At 49.7% G+C, this 17,363-nt stretch overlaps 1 protein-coding gene across 3 annotated transcripts in view; it reads right to left on the reverse strand.

The window, feature by feature from the left end:
- FAM20A (FAM20A golgi associated secretory pathway pseudokinase) overlaps positions 1-13,143 on the reverse strand; it is a 46,572-nt gene extending 33,429 nt beyond the window's left edge. For all 3 annotated transcript variants that reach the window (XR_011071885.1, XR_011071887.1, XM_068530326.1), the window contains exon 1: positions 12,327-13,143. Coding sequence is in view for 1 of the 3 variants with exons in the window: in XM_068530326.1 (XP_068386427.1) it covers positions 12,327-12,682 (356 nt within the window). In the remaining 2 variants the exon portion in view is untranslated. The remainder of the gene's footprint in view (positions 1-12,326) is intronic.
- Positions 13,144-17,363: the final 4,220 nt, after the last annotated feature.

A 17,363-nucleotide genomic window follows, 5' to 3' on the forward strand; every position in this document is an offset into this window, starting at 1 on the left:
GGTTGCTTTACTGATGGTTTTTTAATACCTAAGGTGGGCATTGGCTTATCATCTATTTTTAATATTTTCCCAGCCAAACATTTTGCAGTCGCATTCCATGGCACACGGCTTTGATGCACTGATTACCCGCTGGCTCACCTGTCACAGCAGGTCCAAAAGAATTGTCCGAGGCAAGTCCAGGCTGCTCCCGGCCCTTCAGCCCCTCTCTGGACAGAGGTCTGTGGCTTGAGTTCACTCACTGACCCCGTTTGACTCCGCGACCTTCGTAAAGAACCTTTGTTCCTATGTCCAAGTTCAGCTAATTACTAGATCTATTCCTCTGTTCCGAATGACACCCCTGACGACCTACATTCCAGGCACCGCCAAGCGTTTCATCCTAAATGCACTGCCCCTCAATGTCTATCAGAAGCTCTAGCAGAGAAAGCAAGATCTGTAATGTAAACGATAAAATACTCCTTTTATGTAAATCTTTTAGGTAAAAGTCTTTAAAAAAAAATAAAAATAAAATGGCACCTGCATGGCCTTTATGGTCATCATGAGATACGACTGTAGTGGGCTGCACGGTGCTCCACCAAAAGATATGTCTGTGACCTAATCTCCGAAACCTGTGAAAGTGACCTTCTTTGGAAAAAGAGTGTGTGCAGAGGTAAGTAAGGCTCTTGAGATGAGATTGTCTTGGATTACCAGGTGAGTCCTAAATCCACGACGTGTGTCCTTAGAGGAGAGAGACAGAGATAGAAGAGGAGGTTATGTGATCAAGGAGGCCGGAGCTGGAGTGATGCAGCCACAAGCTGAGGGATGCTGGCAGACAAAGAAGTTGGAAGAGGCACAGAATGGATTCTCCCATAGAGACTCTGGAAGGCCTGCTACCCTGCCCACACCTCGATTTCAGATCGCAGCCTCCAGAATTGTGAAAGAATAAGTTTACGTTGTTTCAAGCCACCAAGAGTGACTTAAACAGTGGCAATCTGTCACGGTAGCCCTAGGAAACAAATACAGTGACTGAATTCTCTTTTTAGACCCTGCTCAGGAAATGCCAAGAGATCCGATGGCTTAAAGACTTGACTTCCAGCTTCCTAGAAGTGGGATGTCTCAGGCTTCCAGCTGTTGCTGTGCAGCTCATAAAGGGATCTCTGAAAGGGGTCCAGGTTACTGAGGCAGAAAAGTTTGTCGTAGAAAACCCATCCTGGATGGCATATTTAATTTTTTAATAGCAAATTACATGAGAAGATCTCAGCTTCTCACCATTATATTATAATAACATACTGATTGTAATAAACAGGGAGCACACACTTTTCCCTGTGTTGCTTTGAGGGCATCGAGTTGCACTGACGGCGTTTTTGTCCATTTCAGTGGAGAGTTCTCTGAGAGGTCTGGCCTCTTGAGGGTCTCAGGACAAGGCAGCACTTGTGGTTCTTGCCGAGTTTTTTCATCAGGGGTCCTACACGGAGCTCACTGAAGCCTCGCCAGCCTGGGGCAATGCCAGGGGATACTGCTTTATAATAAAATATGGATTGACTGGACATCTTTCCATGGGGATACGCCGGCCAACCTCTTACTGGCTGCAAAGCCCAATCTTTTTCAGTAATGAACTAATTATAGCCTGTTTAAAGAGCTTCAGGAAGTAGAAAGGACTCTGCCTATTCATGGTGTTAACAATATTAACAATTATTTTCACAGATGCCTTATAGATAAATGGACAGATAATGGCCTTTGGAAATGTGTTTATAAAATATAGGCTCTTGGGGCTTCCCTGGTGGCGCAGTGGTTGAGAATCTGCCTGCCAATGCAGGCGACACGGGCTCGAGCCCTGGTCCGGGAAGATCCCACATGCCGTGGAGCAACTAAGCCCGTGAGCCACAATTACTGAGCCTGCGCGTCTGGAGCCTGTGCTCCGCAACAAGAGAGGCCGCGATGGTGAGAGGCCCGCGCACCGCGATGAAGAGTGGCCCCCGCTCGCCGCAACTGGAGAAAGCCCTCGCACAGAAACGAAGACCCAACACAGCCATAAATAAATAAATTAATTAAAAAAATATATATAGGCTCTTAATACACCTGATAAGGAAGAACAAACCTTCGTTATTGTTCTAAGTATTATGTTGGTTAATACAAAAGGTTGGTTGATATGAAAGTGTTTAAAAATGTGTAAAACAAGCTTTAAAATCCTTGTGAGAGGATGCTGTGTGCTCATTCCAGTCAATCAGAGCATCTGTGGCCTTGGGGAGGACTAGGGTTACTACAGGAGGAATGCAAAGAGAGACAAAGGGCCAGTTTTCAGCTTTTGACCTCAAAGATGGTCTGCAGAAGAACGTGGAGCTTAAAGTCTATCCATAAATAGATAGGTTGAAAAGAGAATAACTGAAGAGCTAAACACATGGCCCCAAGGAAGGGATTGAGCCCATCTTGTCTGGGAGTCAGGGAGGCCGAGAGGCCTCTAGAGGCTGGAAGGACCATACCGGGATGAGGGAGACAGTTTCAGAGATGGCTTTCAGCACCCTGCCCCGGGCACTGAGGCGGAGCCGAGCCTAAGTCAGCACAATTTGTGGGGACACAGTTCAGTCCATAGAAGCTTCACTAGATTTGTGAAGGGTTATATTATTTTTCCCATTGACACACAGGAAGGGCTCTGACCCCTGACAGTTGCCTGTCCACCACCCAACAACTCACCAGGAGAAAAGACTACCCTCAAGCCTTTGCTCATTAGAAGAGTACGAAGTTGTGCAGACCACCTCCACTTCGATGGCCATGGTACCTGCATCTCCTCAGGTGGCCTTGGATCTACTGAGGCCAATCGAATGTTGCAGAAGTGACATTCGTCAGGTTTTGTCCAGGACCTCAAGAGGCTACGCACAGTTCCGCTCTCTCTCGGTACCCTGCTGCTGCCACGTGAACAAGACCGATTGGCTGGACTGGGGGATGAGAGGCCACGTGGAGCCGAGATCATCATCTCAGCCCAGGTCCTAGACACGGGACTCCATAGGAGGAAGTACATCCCAGATGTAGACCATGGATGCCTGAGGGAGCCCAGCAGAGACTAGAAGAACTGCTTGGCTGAGCCCAGCCCAAATCGCTCACCTGCAGAATCATGAGTTAAGTAAATGGTTCTTGTTTTAAGTCACTAAGTACTGGAGTGATTTGTTAGGAAACAAAAGCAAAGAGTACACAGGGCCTAAAAGTTGCTCTTTTATGTTCGAGTGGCCAGAAGCGTTGGCAAAGTCATGGTGGGGGCTTGGTTATCAGAGAGAATGAGTGATAATAGCTGGGGCTGGGAGACGAGGGGAGCAGGAGGCTTGGGTTGTAGGCACATCGATTTTAGAAAAAAAGGAAAGAAATCTACTCTATTTCTGTATATGCCAAATCAGTGGTTTTCAAATTTTTTCTAGAAGTGGAACTTTCTTTTCAAAAGAAATCTTACACAGAATCCCCAATGTATAAAATAGGTCAAACTTTTAACTTTTTGGTATAAATTGAATTTATATGGTCAAATATGTAAAATTATTTTTAAAAGTTAATAGGAACAAGAGGGATAATAGGATTATGAACTCAAGCACTCAAAATTGGGGGGTAATGGAGGACAGGATAGTCTTATTTCAGTACCCACTTAATTTCTGCATATTATTTTGGGAGCAGAGTGTAAAAAATCCTGATAAACACACAGAAGTCATCGGGACCAGGAGACAGTTTTTAACAGCTCTCCTTGCAATGTCGGGACACTCCTCAATGAAACAAAGATGGGAGGAAAGTCATCTGTCCACATAAATTACCCGTGGCAGGCTCAGTGTGCTACAGTGTGCATAACACAATCAGGTGTGCATTTTCTCATATTACGTTGAAATTGCCTTAAAGTATATACTTTCAAAATGCAAATTCAATCAATCATTTGCAGAACCTGTGAAGCACCTCCAGGGACCCTGGAAGTTCATGAAACACACTGGGAAAATGCTTGTCCCGTATGTTCACTCAGAAGAAATCCTGGTTGAAGATGTGCAGAGCTTGGAAAACAGCTGTCAGAGCCCTTGGGAACCACAGACTCACCCTCTTCATGTCAAAAGGAGGAACGTAGGCCTGGAGAAGGCAAGTGTTTCTCTTGGGATTAACACTCAGGCATCTTGGTTCTCAGTTGAGTTTCGGGAGAAAGAGACACGAGCCCATTAATGGGTCCACATGAATTCCTTCTTTAGGCTCCCATGAAGAGAGCACGGCTGATTTAAGAGAAAGCCCAATTAAAGATTCCTATCTTCTTGCGGTATTTTAATGGTTGGTGTAAAAGTTCTGCACATTAGGAATCTGTTACGAATGAATTTGTTTTTAAAAAGTCTGATTAAAACTCCAGAACAGTGGCTATAAGAGTCAGAAACTGCAGCAAACACAAGTTGAGAAACTTTCTAGCATCACTCTGGTCACGTAAGTTCTTCTGGGTCACTTGAGGTCTGGGCACCCAGCCAGGTTTGGGGGAACTGCTCTTCCCACACCGAGCCACGTGGGTTGAATGGAGAGCTCAGTGGAGAGTTTCCAATGACTCCACCTCCCCGGCGTCAGTGATTGGTTGAAGCCTGGGCATCCTCTTCAGAACTGGACCAATCATAACCCTCTAGAGCCTAGTTGTATCCCCAGGCCTGGCCAATCAGTGGCTTTGCCCGGGATCTTTCTTTTCGGAAATTTTAGAAGCCCTTTTCTCTCTCTGGTCCCAGGGTTTTTGGGGCTTGAAACCGCAAGAGGGGATTAAAACAAGAGGAAGAACTAAGCGTAGGGGGAGTAGAGACAGCTGACTTCACCGAATTTTGGTTACTTGATTCTCTACATTTCCTTTAACTGCTTGCGTTGGTTGGAGTTGGGTTTCTGTCATTTGACATCAAAGTACTCTGATGAGTGTAGGCAACACTTTGCAAATACAATGTACTGTTTCCTAAGAAAATAAACATATGCACAGAATGCAACGTATGCATAAAATGTAAGGGAAACAGAGACCTCATCACCTGAACTCAGTAGGATCCAATGACCCCAGTTTAAAAAAAAAAACACAAAAAAACCCTGTAACAAAAGGGTGGTTAATCAGGGCTTGACTTGATGATGAATTGTGGCTGGTCAGTCTGACTTCCCCTAGTGTCTCTGAGTGCTCAAGAGGAGCACAGAAGGCATAAATAAGCAGCCACTGGTTGTGGCAGAATTCTTTAACTCAGAGTGAAAAAACATGAGCTGGGCTGTGAGTGCAGATAAACACACTTTCCCTACAGGATTTGTCACTCTTCAGCCACTGAAGAAAATGAATCAGAAAAATAGAAAGCCCATTGAAATTGACGAAACTGGGATGACTGCATTGGCCAGGAGAGAGAATCTGTCCCTCCATACAGGCTCCGTTTTGGTGACCATCACAAAAAGTACTTACACATGAACTACAGAGCTTGACCCAGGTACAGACAGCTGAAGGCAAGTCTGCTCTCTGAGAGCTGAACTTGACTTCCCAGGGCTGAACAGTTCCGGTCTTCTTCTACCAGCAGAGCTCTTTTCTAACCCATCCACTTCTCCCAAGCTGTCTAAATTCCCATCTCTCTGCAGGCCATCTTGGTTTTTATGGTCCAGCGCCTCAGTTCATCTGCCCCTGTGCCAACGACTCCTCAAGTTTCTCTCTACTCTCCACATTTTGCTGAAATTTTATTACAGGTTTCTCTCTACTCTCCACATTTTGCTGAGTTTTATTACAGGTTCCTGGCTTCTTGGGAACCATAGTCCTGAGCTATTTTCTATCCCCTGTGGCTTCCCAAATTTACCTGGTTTGTTACTAGAGAATCTGATCAAATAGGCCCTTTTCTGGTCTTAACTTGCCCTCTTGCTCAAGCCCGATGATGCTGGCGGTCTCCAGTTCTTGGCTTCCAAGGTCAGCCTCCAGGGATCGACAGTCTTGGATGTTGGCATCTCCAAGCACTCAAACTCAGTTCTGTCTTGATTTCACGCTTCAACCACAGACGTCCTGCCAACTGTCAGGCCATAAAAAGAACTAGCCTTTTCTTTTTCCGTGGCTATGGTTTTCCTTAGGCATATATGTGTGTGCCTGCCTGTAATAACAGGTGCGCAGACGCTCTCACTCCTAGGAACTTCTACTCCACTAAAGCTGCAGCTGTGTAGAATCCTCACTTGGCTTTTATTTTTTATTTTTAATTTTTTTTAAAGGTAAGCAGTCCATTTCTAATTATTTTTCTTTTTAAAAAAATTTATTTTATTTATTTATTTATTTACTTTTGGCTGTGTTGGGTCTTCGTTTCTGTGCGAGGGCTTTCTCTAGTTGCGGCAAGTGGGGGCCACTCTTCATCGCGGGTGCGCGGGCCTCTCACCGTCGCGGCCTCTCTTGTTGCGGCCTCTCTTGTTGCGGAGCACAGGCTCCAGACGCGCAGGCTCAGTAGTTGTGGCTCACGGGCCTAGTTGCTCCGCGGCATGTGGGATCTTCCCAGACCAGGGCTCGAACCCGTGTCCCCTGCATTGGCAGGCAGATTCTCAACCACTGCGCCACCAGGGAAGCCCTCACTCGGCTTTTAGCCACGCGAAAGCGCACTTCAGCAGAATCCAAAGGTTCTCTCGCCCTCCAGTTTAATGAATAATCACAAGGAAAACACAGGTCAGCACCTACCAAGCGGTGAGTGGGGGTTGCTTTGGCTGAGTCAGGGTCTCTCTGTGGTTCCCACTTTTCTTGAATGCATGACTTTTTGGCTGCTCTTCCTCAGAAAGTTCAGGAAGCTGAGGAAATTCTCTCTTCTTGGCAAACGGCACCTCCTCAACTTTCCTTCAGGGCTTTCTTTTTTTGGAAATTGATTTTATTTACGCTACTGCAGTAGGGAGAGCACCCCAGATCCAAATTCCAGGATGTCTCAGTAGGCTGGCTTTGCCTTTGACCTTTAGAGGGAGGAAGAGCCAGGTTATAGGTGGGATAATTTTACGGTTAAGATTGTTTTTGTTCAAGGCTTCTTCTCTCCCATAGGGGCTAACAGGCCATTGACTAACGGCCCCCAAATCCTGAGGTCGTCTGTCCCCCATTATTTGTCCCACAGATATTTACTCTGGCTCTCCCCTATGGGGAGCCATGAAACAGATGTATTCGTGCAACTGTGTGCAAGCTGGGGGCTTTTCATGCCAGGAGCAAGTGGCCATTCATGCTCACATGACAGCTGCCATGAAGCTGCACGGTCGTAACAATTAACGTGATGGTATATGGAGAGGATGAGTCTAGTCAGGGAGGGACCAGAGTGGGTGGAAGTAGTCGGAAAAGCCCTTCCAGGAGAGGAAAAGCGAGCACCTGTGGACGTCCAAGGATGCAGAGGGTGAGAGCTGCTGGTCAGAGAGCATGGATTCTAGAGCCAGACCCTCTAGGTGCAAAGGCTGCCTGAAGTTTGCTAGCTGCCTGACTTAAGAAGGCAAGTTATAACCACCTTCCCATCCCCCGTTTCCTCCATAAAATGAAGTAAACACAGTGCTGAATTAGTTTTCCAACCTTGTGGCTTTAAACAATACCCACTGATTAGCTCCCTGAGCTATAGGGCGGAAATCCAGCTCAGCGTGACTCAGTTCCCTGCACAGGCTTTACAAGGGTGAAGTTGTCATCAGCTAGGTAGAGTTCTTGCCTGGAGATTCTGGGGAAGGATCTGCTTCCGTGCTCACTCTCGCTGTTGACAGCATTCATTTCTTGTGGCTGTAGGACTGAGGTCCCTGTTTCCTGGCTGGCTGTCGACTGGGGCCCACCTTAGACCCTGAGGGTCACTCATCTCTCCTGCCACATGGCCCCTCCATCTCCAAGTCAGCAACGAGACATCCAACCCTTATCATACGTGGAGTCTCTGACCTCCTCTTCTTTGACCAGCCAGAGAAAACTCTGCTTTTAAAGGGCTCATGTGATTAGGTCCGGCATACCTGTGTAATCTCCCTATCCCAAGGTCAACCGGTCTGGGACTTTAATTACATCTGTAAATTCCCTTTACTGCAGTACCTAGATTAGCATTGGATTGGATAATGAGGTGTGTGTACACCCAGGGCCTGGCCTCTAGGGGGTGCATCTTGGAATCTTGCACCTACTTCTCAGGAAATTGTGAGGCCTGAGTTAGCAAGTGTATGTCAAGTACCTGGCACCTACCAAGCATGTCTCAGGTAGGAGGATTTGCATGCAAAGAACTACCCAGTGGAGTTCCCAGATGGATGAGAATTTGGTTGGGGTAAAAGGGGGCTGTCAGCGGTTGGGACCAATGGCACAGCTGATGAGCATCTTTCAGTTCTTGGCCCACGGGCTTCATTCTGATGCAGCTGGAGACCGGAAGTGCTGTCCTCCTTGGATGAACACTGGTACCCTCCCTGGTTTAGGTCTTTGCTGTGCTGACGGCAATGAGACCTGAGCTTTGAAGTGAGGAAGCAGGAACCTGGAAACGGCCTCTGGATGAGCTCTCTCTGAAACCCTCTGCTTGAAGCTTTTGGCTCTGAGAAGAGTGGAGAGGTTTCCTCCAGCTACAAATCCAGGGATTCAGAAACCACTACAATCATAGCTTTTCCAACCGGCCAAGCAAGGCTCTAATTGGGAGAAAAGAGAAATGGAAGTCCAGATTCCCACTTGTTCTGCTAACCACATACAGGTGGTGACTGAGGTCCCTCTTCAAATCCCAGGAGGCTCATTTCCTTTCTCAGCCTGGCATCACTGGCGGAAGAATCGAACAAGGGGCCCAGGTCCTGCTGACTCTGGGTGAATGACAAATGGCCGGCATCCCTGAGTGAGACCCTGGGCTTTTATCTGCTCTGTGAGCTGAACTGCCTGTTCTCAATAACTCTGCGCTCCAAACGATCTGGGGCCAGCGTGAGATAAGCAGGAAAGAGATAAAAAGGAGGGGGTGAGAATAAGGAGATTTTATTTCCTATTCCCCGGATGCCACGGTGGGAAGAAGCTTTTTCTCCAGCAATTCCTAGACCAGACCACTCTCATGCCCAGCTGAATTCTTGCCCGTCTCTTCTGGCATTCCGCCCCCCCGCCCCGGTCCCGCCCTCCGCTGCCGCTCTCCTACAACTGCTTTGGCTTCTGGATCTTCTCATAGCTTCTCCGGGAAAAACCGGAGCCAATTTATTTCCCTCAAACAGCTGTCATTTTTGCAAAGCTGTCTCTTTGCTGTGATTTTCAGAGGGAGACTCAGGGCCAGCCTTTCTTCAGCGAAGGCAAGCGGTGGAGGTGTGAAGGTGGAAGACAGGGGCATCCGATGGAGGGAAAGACACAGGTACACACACGTGTTTGAGAAATGCTGACTCGGTAAGTGCAGGAAAATATAACCTTCTTGATACCTGAGGATGAGGTCAAGAAAGAAAAGCAGAGAGTGGAAAACTTGCATCTGTGCTGTAGCTGCCAGAGTTCTTACACCAGGCAAGCATGACCCTGTCTGACCTTGACTGTCAGACCAGAGGGTTACAGAGGAACCGACCAAAGATATGAGGGCAAACGGCCAAGCCAAGGTGACCGGCTTTGACATGTCAAAGGACAGATGCTGTCTGTCTCGGGCAGCTGCTGGGCGGGGAAGGAACCCAGAGCTCAGCCTCTAAGATGTAACGGCAGCAACAGCATGAACCTGGGCTCCAGGTAAGCGCCGCCCTCCACCACTGCTTTGAAAGGAAAAGGCTTCGTCTGGCTTGTTGGCTTAAGGTCTGAAATAGTGACGACCCCACTTCCCGGGCTCCCTGTGTGCCCTCCTCTTCGCCAGTCAAGAGAGGTGCCAAACGTGTTGGACCGCTCGCTGTGATCAGCGGCCAATGGCCCGACAGAGATATTTTCCCCGATTGCATTTTTAACTTGGATTGCTGCCCCACTCAGTTACATTGCGAGGGGGAAAAGAGAGGAAGGGAGGGAAGAGCAGCTCGTCGAGGAGGTCTGCAGAAAGCTTCGTGACAGCACGAGGACAGCACACCCTACCCATCGTGTCAACTACATGTTGACGTCCCGCGGACAAATACTGATCAAGAACCTGAAACATTCAAAACAGTGTATAAGCTCCATCTGCCACTGAAATCAAAAAGAGATGTGCTGCGGAGGAAAAGGCAGGCCGTGTCCTAACTCCTATCGGTGACGAGCTCAAGTTATAGAAAGATACGTTCTGACTTCATACCAGTACTTATTAGTGTGGTGGTTTAAAATAAAAAAATCATTCACTCAGACTAATGGGCTCCTCTGGGCCACTGGGGAGGAAATGCTGATTTAGTTAGTTTATTACCTGCACCGCTCCCGGTGAGGCAGATTGGTTTACTGCTACAATTATTCTGGATAGCAGTTAATGAGGCTAAGTAATTACTGGTAGGGTGGCATCCACATATGTCTAGAAAGCCCTGGCTTTTCAATACTGGCTGGGTTGTGGCTACAAACAAGGGGGGCTTGTCTGTGCAAGAGGGAAACAATTGGCAAGGTCCCTCCATGTTTTTTTTTCCTTTGCTGTTCGTTCTAATTGTCTGCACTGAAATCTGGAGCGTTGGTTGGCCCTGCACATGGTAGCAGGTACTTTTTAATGTGTCCTCACATCGTCAGGGCACTGTCTCACTTAAGGTAATGAGTGACTATCTCTCACAATAGAACTTGGAGTGCAATTCCAACGCACCCTGGCTAATGAGTCTTCCACGTTCTATTTTTAGCCCTGGTATATACACGTATTAAAATCCTTGCCTTGACATTTACAATGCAGTTTGGGTGAAGGTTCTCTGCCTCTGGGGTCCGGTTTCAACACTTGTAAGTGTAGCTCCCCTCCTGTTACAGCCCACAAACCTCACTTGAGATCTCAAGTATTAAAAGGCAGTGATGAATAGGTATCACAACTGTCACGTTCAACCAACCACACGAAACTACTCTGTTAGCGTCGAATACAGCAAGGTCACCAGTCCCCATCAAACCTCTGTTAAATGCCCAAGATCATTCCTGGTCAGTAAATGTGTTTTTGTGACATATAATGGCACAGAACTCAAGCTCAAAATTGTTTGTAGGACAGATTGGTGAGAAAGACTTTTGCTTTTCTGCCAAAATATTCCCTTCGACTCTCCTTAAGGACAAAAGTAATATAGGGAAGTTTAAGGCGACAGAAATGTGAGTAAGCGAATATTGATCGACATTGACAAAAGCAAGCAACTTCTCCCACGGTCCCCCCTCAAATCCTCAATGGACGTGGAGATAATTTTCCAAGGGCAAAATTTCCTAGCTCACTGATCTGCACGTTATTGATGAAATAAAGGTAATATCGAAAATGACAGTGTCTGAGAAGCAATCTCAAACTGCCTTTTTATTGCGTCCAATTAGCAAGAGAATCGAGAACCACTTTCTTTTTAATATAAAATCATCAGCCAGTTGCAACTGAAACGCACCACAGTGACTTCAGCCAGTAACTCTCAATTTTTTTTCTTTTTTGCTTTCTGAAGGCCCCCTCCACCCCTGGTCAGTCTCAGCACCACAGAATAACGAGCAAACAGTTAAACTGGGCTAGCGCTGAACTTCCATAGAGATTTATGTCTACCCATCCTCCAGAGGGACTATAAAACCAGCGAAGACATCTCATTTGGAAATCCCTTGTATTAAGAAAAGTGATGGGTGCGGTCCAAAAGTGGACTGAATGATCTGTAGACCAGTGTGTACTTCAAAACAGAGTCCTAACTCCTGTGAAGGCCTTCTGTCATCAGCTGGGGATCTCAGAACTGACCATTCCAGCTTCTCCAAAGGACCCTCCCACCCTGTTCTTTCACACACAAAAAAATCCTTCTTAATATTAGCCTAAATATGTTTGGCATTTTTTTCCCTCTATATTTTGCCTGGGATTTAAAAAAATTCCCAGGTAGATTTTTCTCTCCCCCGTGCCCAAATCCCCACGATAATAAAACTGCCTGCAGGTTGTAACACTCACGGGACAAGCCACGTTGTAAATAGCACAGCGTGGCGACCATTTCAGGAAACTGACCACTGACTTTCTGCCCGGCTGACCTCTCGTGATCTCTGACCCCGGGCAGAGGAATAAGCAAAGGGGAAGAGCCGGGTTGCGGGTGTAGCCTCGGTTCGTGGAAGGCGCCCAGGTCTAGAGGTAGGTGCTGGATTCGAAGCAGCTCTCTCTCGAGTTGCTCCTTTGGGGAACCTCATTCTGGAAAACCGAAGTCCGGCAGCGGCTTTCCACATCAGGACCAGGAGAAAGAGGGGGGAGATGGCCCGGGGAACAGAAGGGGCTCAGGATGGAGCCCCAGGGGCTCGCGGGGAGAGGAGCTGGGAGCACCTCCTGCTGGCGCTGCTGCCCAGAAACTCTTCCTCGCGCGGAGGTCGGCTCGGGGCCGGGCGCCGGGGCGCGGGGTCTCACCTGTTCCAGCGGGCCACCTTCCTCCGGTAATAGCGCAGCGCCTCGGGGCCGGCCAGGAGCGAGTCCTCGGGCCCCAGCAGCGGCGGCTCCTCCGGCTCGTTGTACAGCGGGTGCGCGAAGAGGGCCCGCAGCTTGGAGCCGGGGCCGCCGCCGTCCGGCTCGGCCGGGGGAACGTGGCGCGCGGCCGGCCGGGGAGCCGAGGGGGCGGCGCGGCGGGCGCACGGGCAGCCGGGCGGGCGCTCCCGGGGCCGCAGCCGGCGCCGCACCCGGGGCCCGAGGTGGAAGTAGAGGTCGGCGGCCAGCAGCGCGCCCAGCAGCAGCAGGGTCAGCAGGCGGTCCCGGCGCAGCCCCGGCATGGCCCCGCCGCGGGGGGGTGGGGGGGGGGGGCGAGGCGCCGGAGCCCCGGGACGGGCCGGGGTCCGCGGGGCCGGGGCGCTCCCCGCGCGGAGAGCCCCCTCCGAGGGAGGTGGCCCTTGAACTCGGGGCCGGGACGCCGGACGCGCGGGGGCTGGCGGCGTGGAAGGGCGTCCCCTCTCCGCGCGGAGCGGTCCCCGGGGGCCGCTGTCTCCCGGGCCCCTGTTTCTCGCACCTTCTCTGCCCCGCGCCCGGCCGCCCGGGAGTCCGCGGCAGGTGGAGGCTCGGGGCGCGGGGACGGGCGGCGCTTGCCTCTCGCCTCTCGGAGGAGGGGGAGGGCGGCTGCGGAGCCCGGGGCGTCTCTCCGGAGGATGCGGTCGCTCGGGCTCCTCCTGCGGGCGGCGGGGACGCCCGTGCCCCCGGCTCCGCGGGCCGAGCTGGTGTGCGCGCCCGGCCCCCGGAGGAGGGTGACGCCGGGTCGCCCCCGCCCACTCCCGCTGGCACCTGCCTCCGGCGCCGCCCGCCCGCCCGCCAACTCCGAGCCCTCTTCCGGCCCTGCCGGTCCACCTGGTCACCCGCCCCGCCGCGCGCGCGCCCTCCGCTCTCGCCCGAGACCCCCGCTTGCCCTGCCCGGGGCTCAGGCCGGGCGCTCGGTGCGGGGAAGGGGGCTCCCGCGGTGTGTGCACGAGACCTTCGATTTTCATGTTGATTTCCTAGAAACAAGACAGCTCCCGGAAAGCCTGTCTCCTGTAAGATTTGCCAGGTGTGTGTGTGTGTGTGTGTGTGCGCGCGCGCGTGTGTGGTCTTTTCTCTCTTTGCATCTTCCCGCAGAGCGCCCACTTGATCCATAAGGACTACATGTCGTGTGCGTTTTCTTGGCACGTAGTAGGCGCTCGGGAAACAGCCGCTTAGCCAAGGAAAAAGTTTGACCTTTAAAAAGAAGGCACCGGTTCCACCTAGCATCTTGGCGACTTCCTGTTTGGAGGGAGTTTGGTGCCAACTGCGCCTGCACTCTACCGAGAGGAAATCTGTCTTGCAGCGAAGGAGGGGGGCGTCCACCCCCGCCCCCATGACCCCACTCCGAACTTTTGCGGTGAGCTGGGTGTGAAGGCGGGTCCGCCCACATGAATCAGGCTTTCTCCCGATATCCTGTGAGGTCACTTCTACTTCCCCACTCCATTTTCCCGTTGAGGAAGAGGGAGAGGCAGTTGCCTGGCCCTGAACTCCGGGCTCCTCTGTTTAATGACCTGGTGGGATGGTGAAGTGCTCACAGAAACCCCCCGCCTGCTGGATGTGGAGCGAAAGGCATCTTCGCCTGAGCCGACCGCCAAGGCAGCAGCGGTTCCCTCCCGCGTCTGGAGACCCCGATCTTTAACCCCGTCCTTCCCTGCTGGAGTCAAGAACCCTCAGACACACTTGGACTTGTGGGTTCAGACCAGAGTTCTTGCTCCTGTGGTTCGGCGGGAGAGCCTTGTGGCCTTTGCCGTGCCCATCATTTGTAAGGGAACATGGTAATAGAACCTACCCCACAGGGTTATTGTGTGGCTTGAGCCACTTAAAACCTATAACTTGCTTTGAGCAGCACGTGGTAAGTGTGAAAGATGTGTTTGCCAGAAATATGATTACTTCCTGGTTCCTGTCATACACCGGGACAGGTTCGAGATGGTGAGTGGGACAAAAATAGAAAAGTACTGAAAAGGAAGATGCCAAAAAGGGACCATCCTCAGCAACACAACGTAGTGGCCTAAAATGCCTAGTCCGAGTGAGAAGTCCCGAGATGATTCTATTGCCAGCTGCTCCGCTCAGCTGGGTGTGCTGGCAGGATTTTTAGGGGGTTTTTTGAACCACCTTCTTCCTTTTCTCTGCAATTAATTTCAAACTGGTCTGCAGTTTCTAAGACACTTTGCAGCTTCAGATGTGTCTAATTAGGCATCCATGCCAGAGGGTGAAGAAGTCAGGCGTGGGTCGGTGTTGCATCTGTAATAACTAGACTGCGTTTCTGGGCTGGCAGAGGACGTGGGCGTGAAGCCACCACACGTCTTATGACTTCACTTCTCGCGCACCCATGGGGTCCTGCTCGCTCAGTAGAGTCTTTTGTGTGAGCTCAGTTCAGGAAGCAGTATTCCTGACTCAAGTAGGGACTATCTCAACGTGTTCTCCCTGCCCTACAGAGGTCAAGGGCAAAACCGCGTGTGGAAGTCAGATATGAAGTGTGAATAAGGTTGGGGTGGGAGAGTGGAAACCCTACAGGCAGAGTGGACCAGGCAGAGGTCACTGTCCTCAGGGTTTGTCTAAATCTCTCCTTCTCTCTCCCAGAAATGAGCCTTTCCCTTCTGCCCCTGCTCTGACTCTCCACGTTTTGGGCCCTGGCTTCCTCACCAGCCTCATCTGTGTCCCTCATGTTGAGTTTAGTGGTTTATTTGCTTTATGGTTTGAATTTTGTACCCCCCCCCCCCAAATTTATATGTTTAAATCCTAGCTCTTAATACCTCAGAAGGGGACCTTATTTGGAAGTAGGGCCGTTGCAGATGCTATTAGTTAAGATGAGGTCATACTGGAGTAGAGTGTATGACTGGTGTCCTTATAAAAAGGAGGACTTTGGACACAGAGGCGTATGCACATAAGGAGAATTCCACGTGAGGGTGAAGTCAGAGATCAGGGTGTTGCTTCCACAAGCCAGGGAAGGCCAAGGATGGCTAGCAAACCTCCAGCAGTTAGGTAAGAGGCATGGAGCAGATGTGCCTTCATAGCCCTCAGGGGAGACCAACCCTGCCAACTCCTTGATCTTAGACTCTGGCCTCCAGAACTGTGAGACAATATACTTCTGTTGTCTCAGCCACCCAGCTTGTGGCCCTTAGTTACAGCAGCCCTTGCAATCGAATCCAGTGCACGTCTGCCTTCCTCGCTGGAGCGTGACCTCCTAAAGTGTAGAAGGAGACTGTTACCTAAGGACTGGGGGCTCTGAGGACAGGGTTATTGGCTTGGGAAGTGCTTTAGAAGTTTTTGCAAAAGGAATGAAGGGAAATCATTGGAGGCAGGGATCTCAGGCTATACCTCTGCAGCTGTAGCCTCTCACACAGAGCCTGGTATCCCAGAGGGGCTGAACTATTGGTTACAATAAAATAACAACTTGGGACCCTGTAGGAGATGAAGAAGAAATACAAGACATGGTTCCTCCCTTCAAGCATCTCTTCTGGTTATTAGAGAAGCCAGATCTGTCTGTATCCAGGAGACAATTAAGACAGAGGACCCTGGGCAGATGAGAGAATCTGAGCCACAGCAGGTATTAGGAGGAGCAAACGCAAAGGGCACTTGTGTTTCCTTTCAGTCTAGCTAAATATCAAGCCCTCTATTTCCAGGAATTAAATCATGAAAACAACAGTCAGCATTTAAGCACAAGAGCTCTTCAATCTGTGAAGGTTGCACTCTTATTTCTATTGTGCACATGTTCATATGTTCCTTAAAACACGACTAGTTGTTTCTTGTTTGTGTGGTTGGTTTTCTACACTAGGCGGTAACTCCACGAGTACGGGGCCGACCTGCTCCCCCTCCTTTTCCTGCTTTCATAGGAACTCTTACATCGAAGGCATGGAGCTGAAATTAACAAACACCTGTGGAATAAATGATGCTTGTATATGTGGGTCTGTGTGTCCTCAGGTATCCGGGAGGTGGTTTGAAAAGAGTATTAAAAAAATCTGGACTTCTGGGACTTCCCTGGCGGTCCAGTGGGTAAGACTCCACGCTTCCACTGCAGAGGGCATGGGTTGGATCCCTGGTCAGGGAACTAAGATCCCGTATGCCGTGCGGCGTGGCAAAAATAAAAATAAAAATAAAAATTAAAAAATCGGGACTTTTAAGATCTGACCCCAGAATATGTTAAATATTATATTTAGTTAGAATATCTAAACCTTAGGAATCTTGATGGACCTATTGAAAGAACAATAGGTAAGAGACATATAATGAAATAGCTATGCTAACTGCAGACATCTGTGTCCCTAAGAGATTTTGTTACTGTATAGATGTGTATGAGGACAAGGTTACCTTTACCTGCTGTCTCAGCAACCAATGAGAGAGGAGGGAAGCAATTAGACTTCTGTCAATGGCAGATCCAGAATGGAGCGGGATTCAGAAAACTGATACCGATTTGGTGTTGGACTCACTCTTCTCTTATTCTGGGCTAGAAAGTCCAGAGTTTTCTATTCATGACCAAAACATAATGCCTCAACACAGGCCAGAGATTTCTCAAAGTGCAGCATGTGGATCTGAATTACCTGGGGTGTTTGTAAAAAGGTAAATTCCAGGGTCACTCCCTAGATCTAGTGAATCGGGGTCTTTGGAAGTGGGGCCAGGAATGTGCAGTTTCAATAAGCTGATTCTTACCAGCTCATACGGTTCTGCACACACTGAGGTCCAATTCTGATACACGCTGAAGTTTGGGAATCATTGGTTGAGAGGATAGTGCTAATGAGAACAGAGTTATAGATTTGATTCCAAACGGTTCAGCTGGGATGCATTGCCCAGGGCTGGCGTTCTGACTTGTGTCGTAAAGTTGAGAGAGAGAGAGAGAGAGAGAGTGAGTAGGGGTATAAGTTAGTTTGGTCCAGCGCAATCCATCACCACTACTAGGGAACACAAACAAACAAATAAACAAGCAACCCCAGTGCTTGCTTTTTACAAGTGTGG

The sequence above is a fragment of the Eschrichtius robustus genome, chromosome 20 (genome assembly GCF_028021215.1).
Source record: "Eschrichtius robustus isolate mEscRob2 chromosome 20, mEscRob2.pri, whole genome shotgun sequence".
Taxonomy (NCBI): domain Eukaryota; kingdom Metazoa; phylum Chordata; class Mammalia; order Artiodactyla; family Eschrichtiidae; genus Eschrichtius; species Eschrichtius robustus.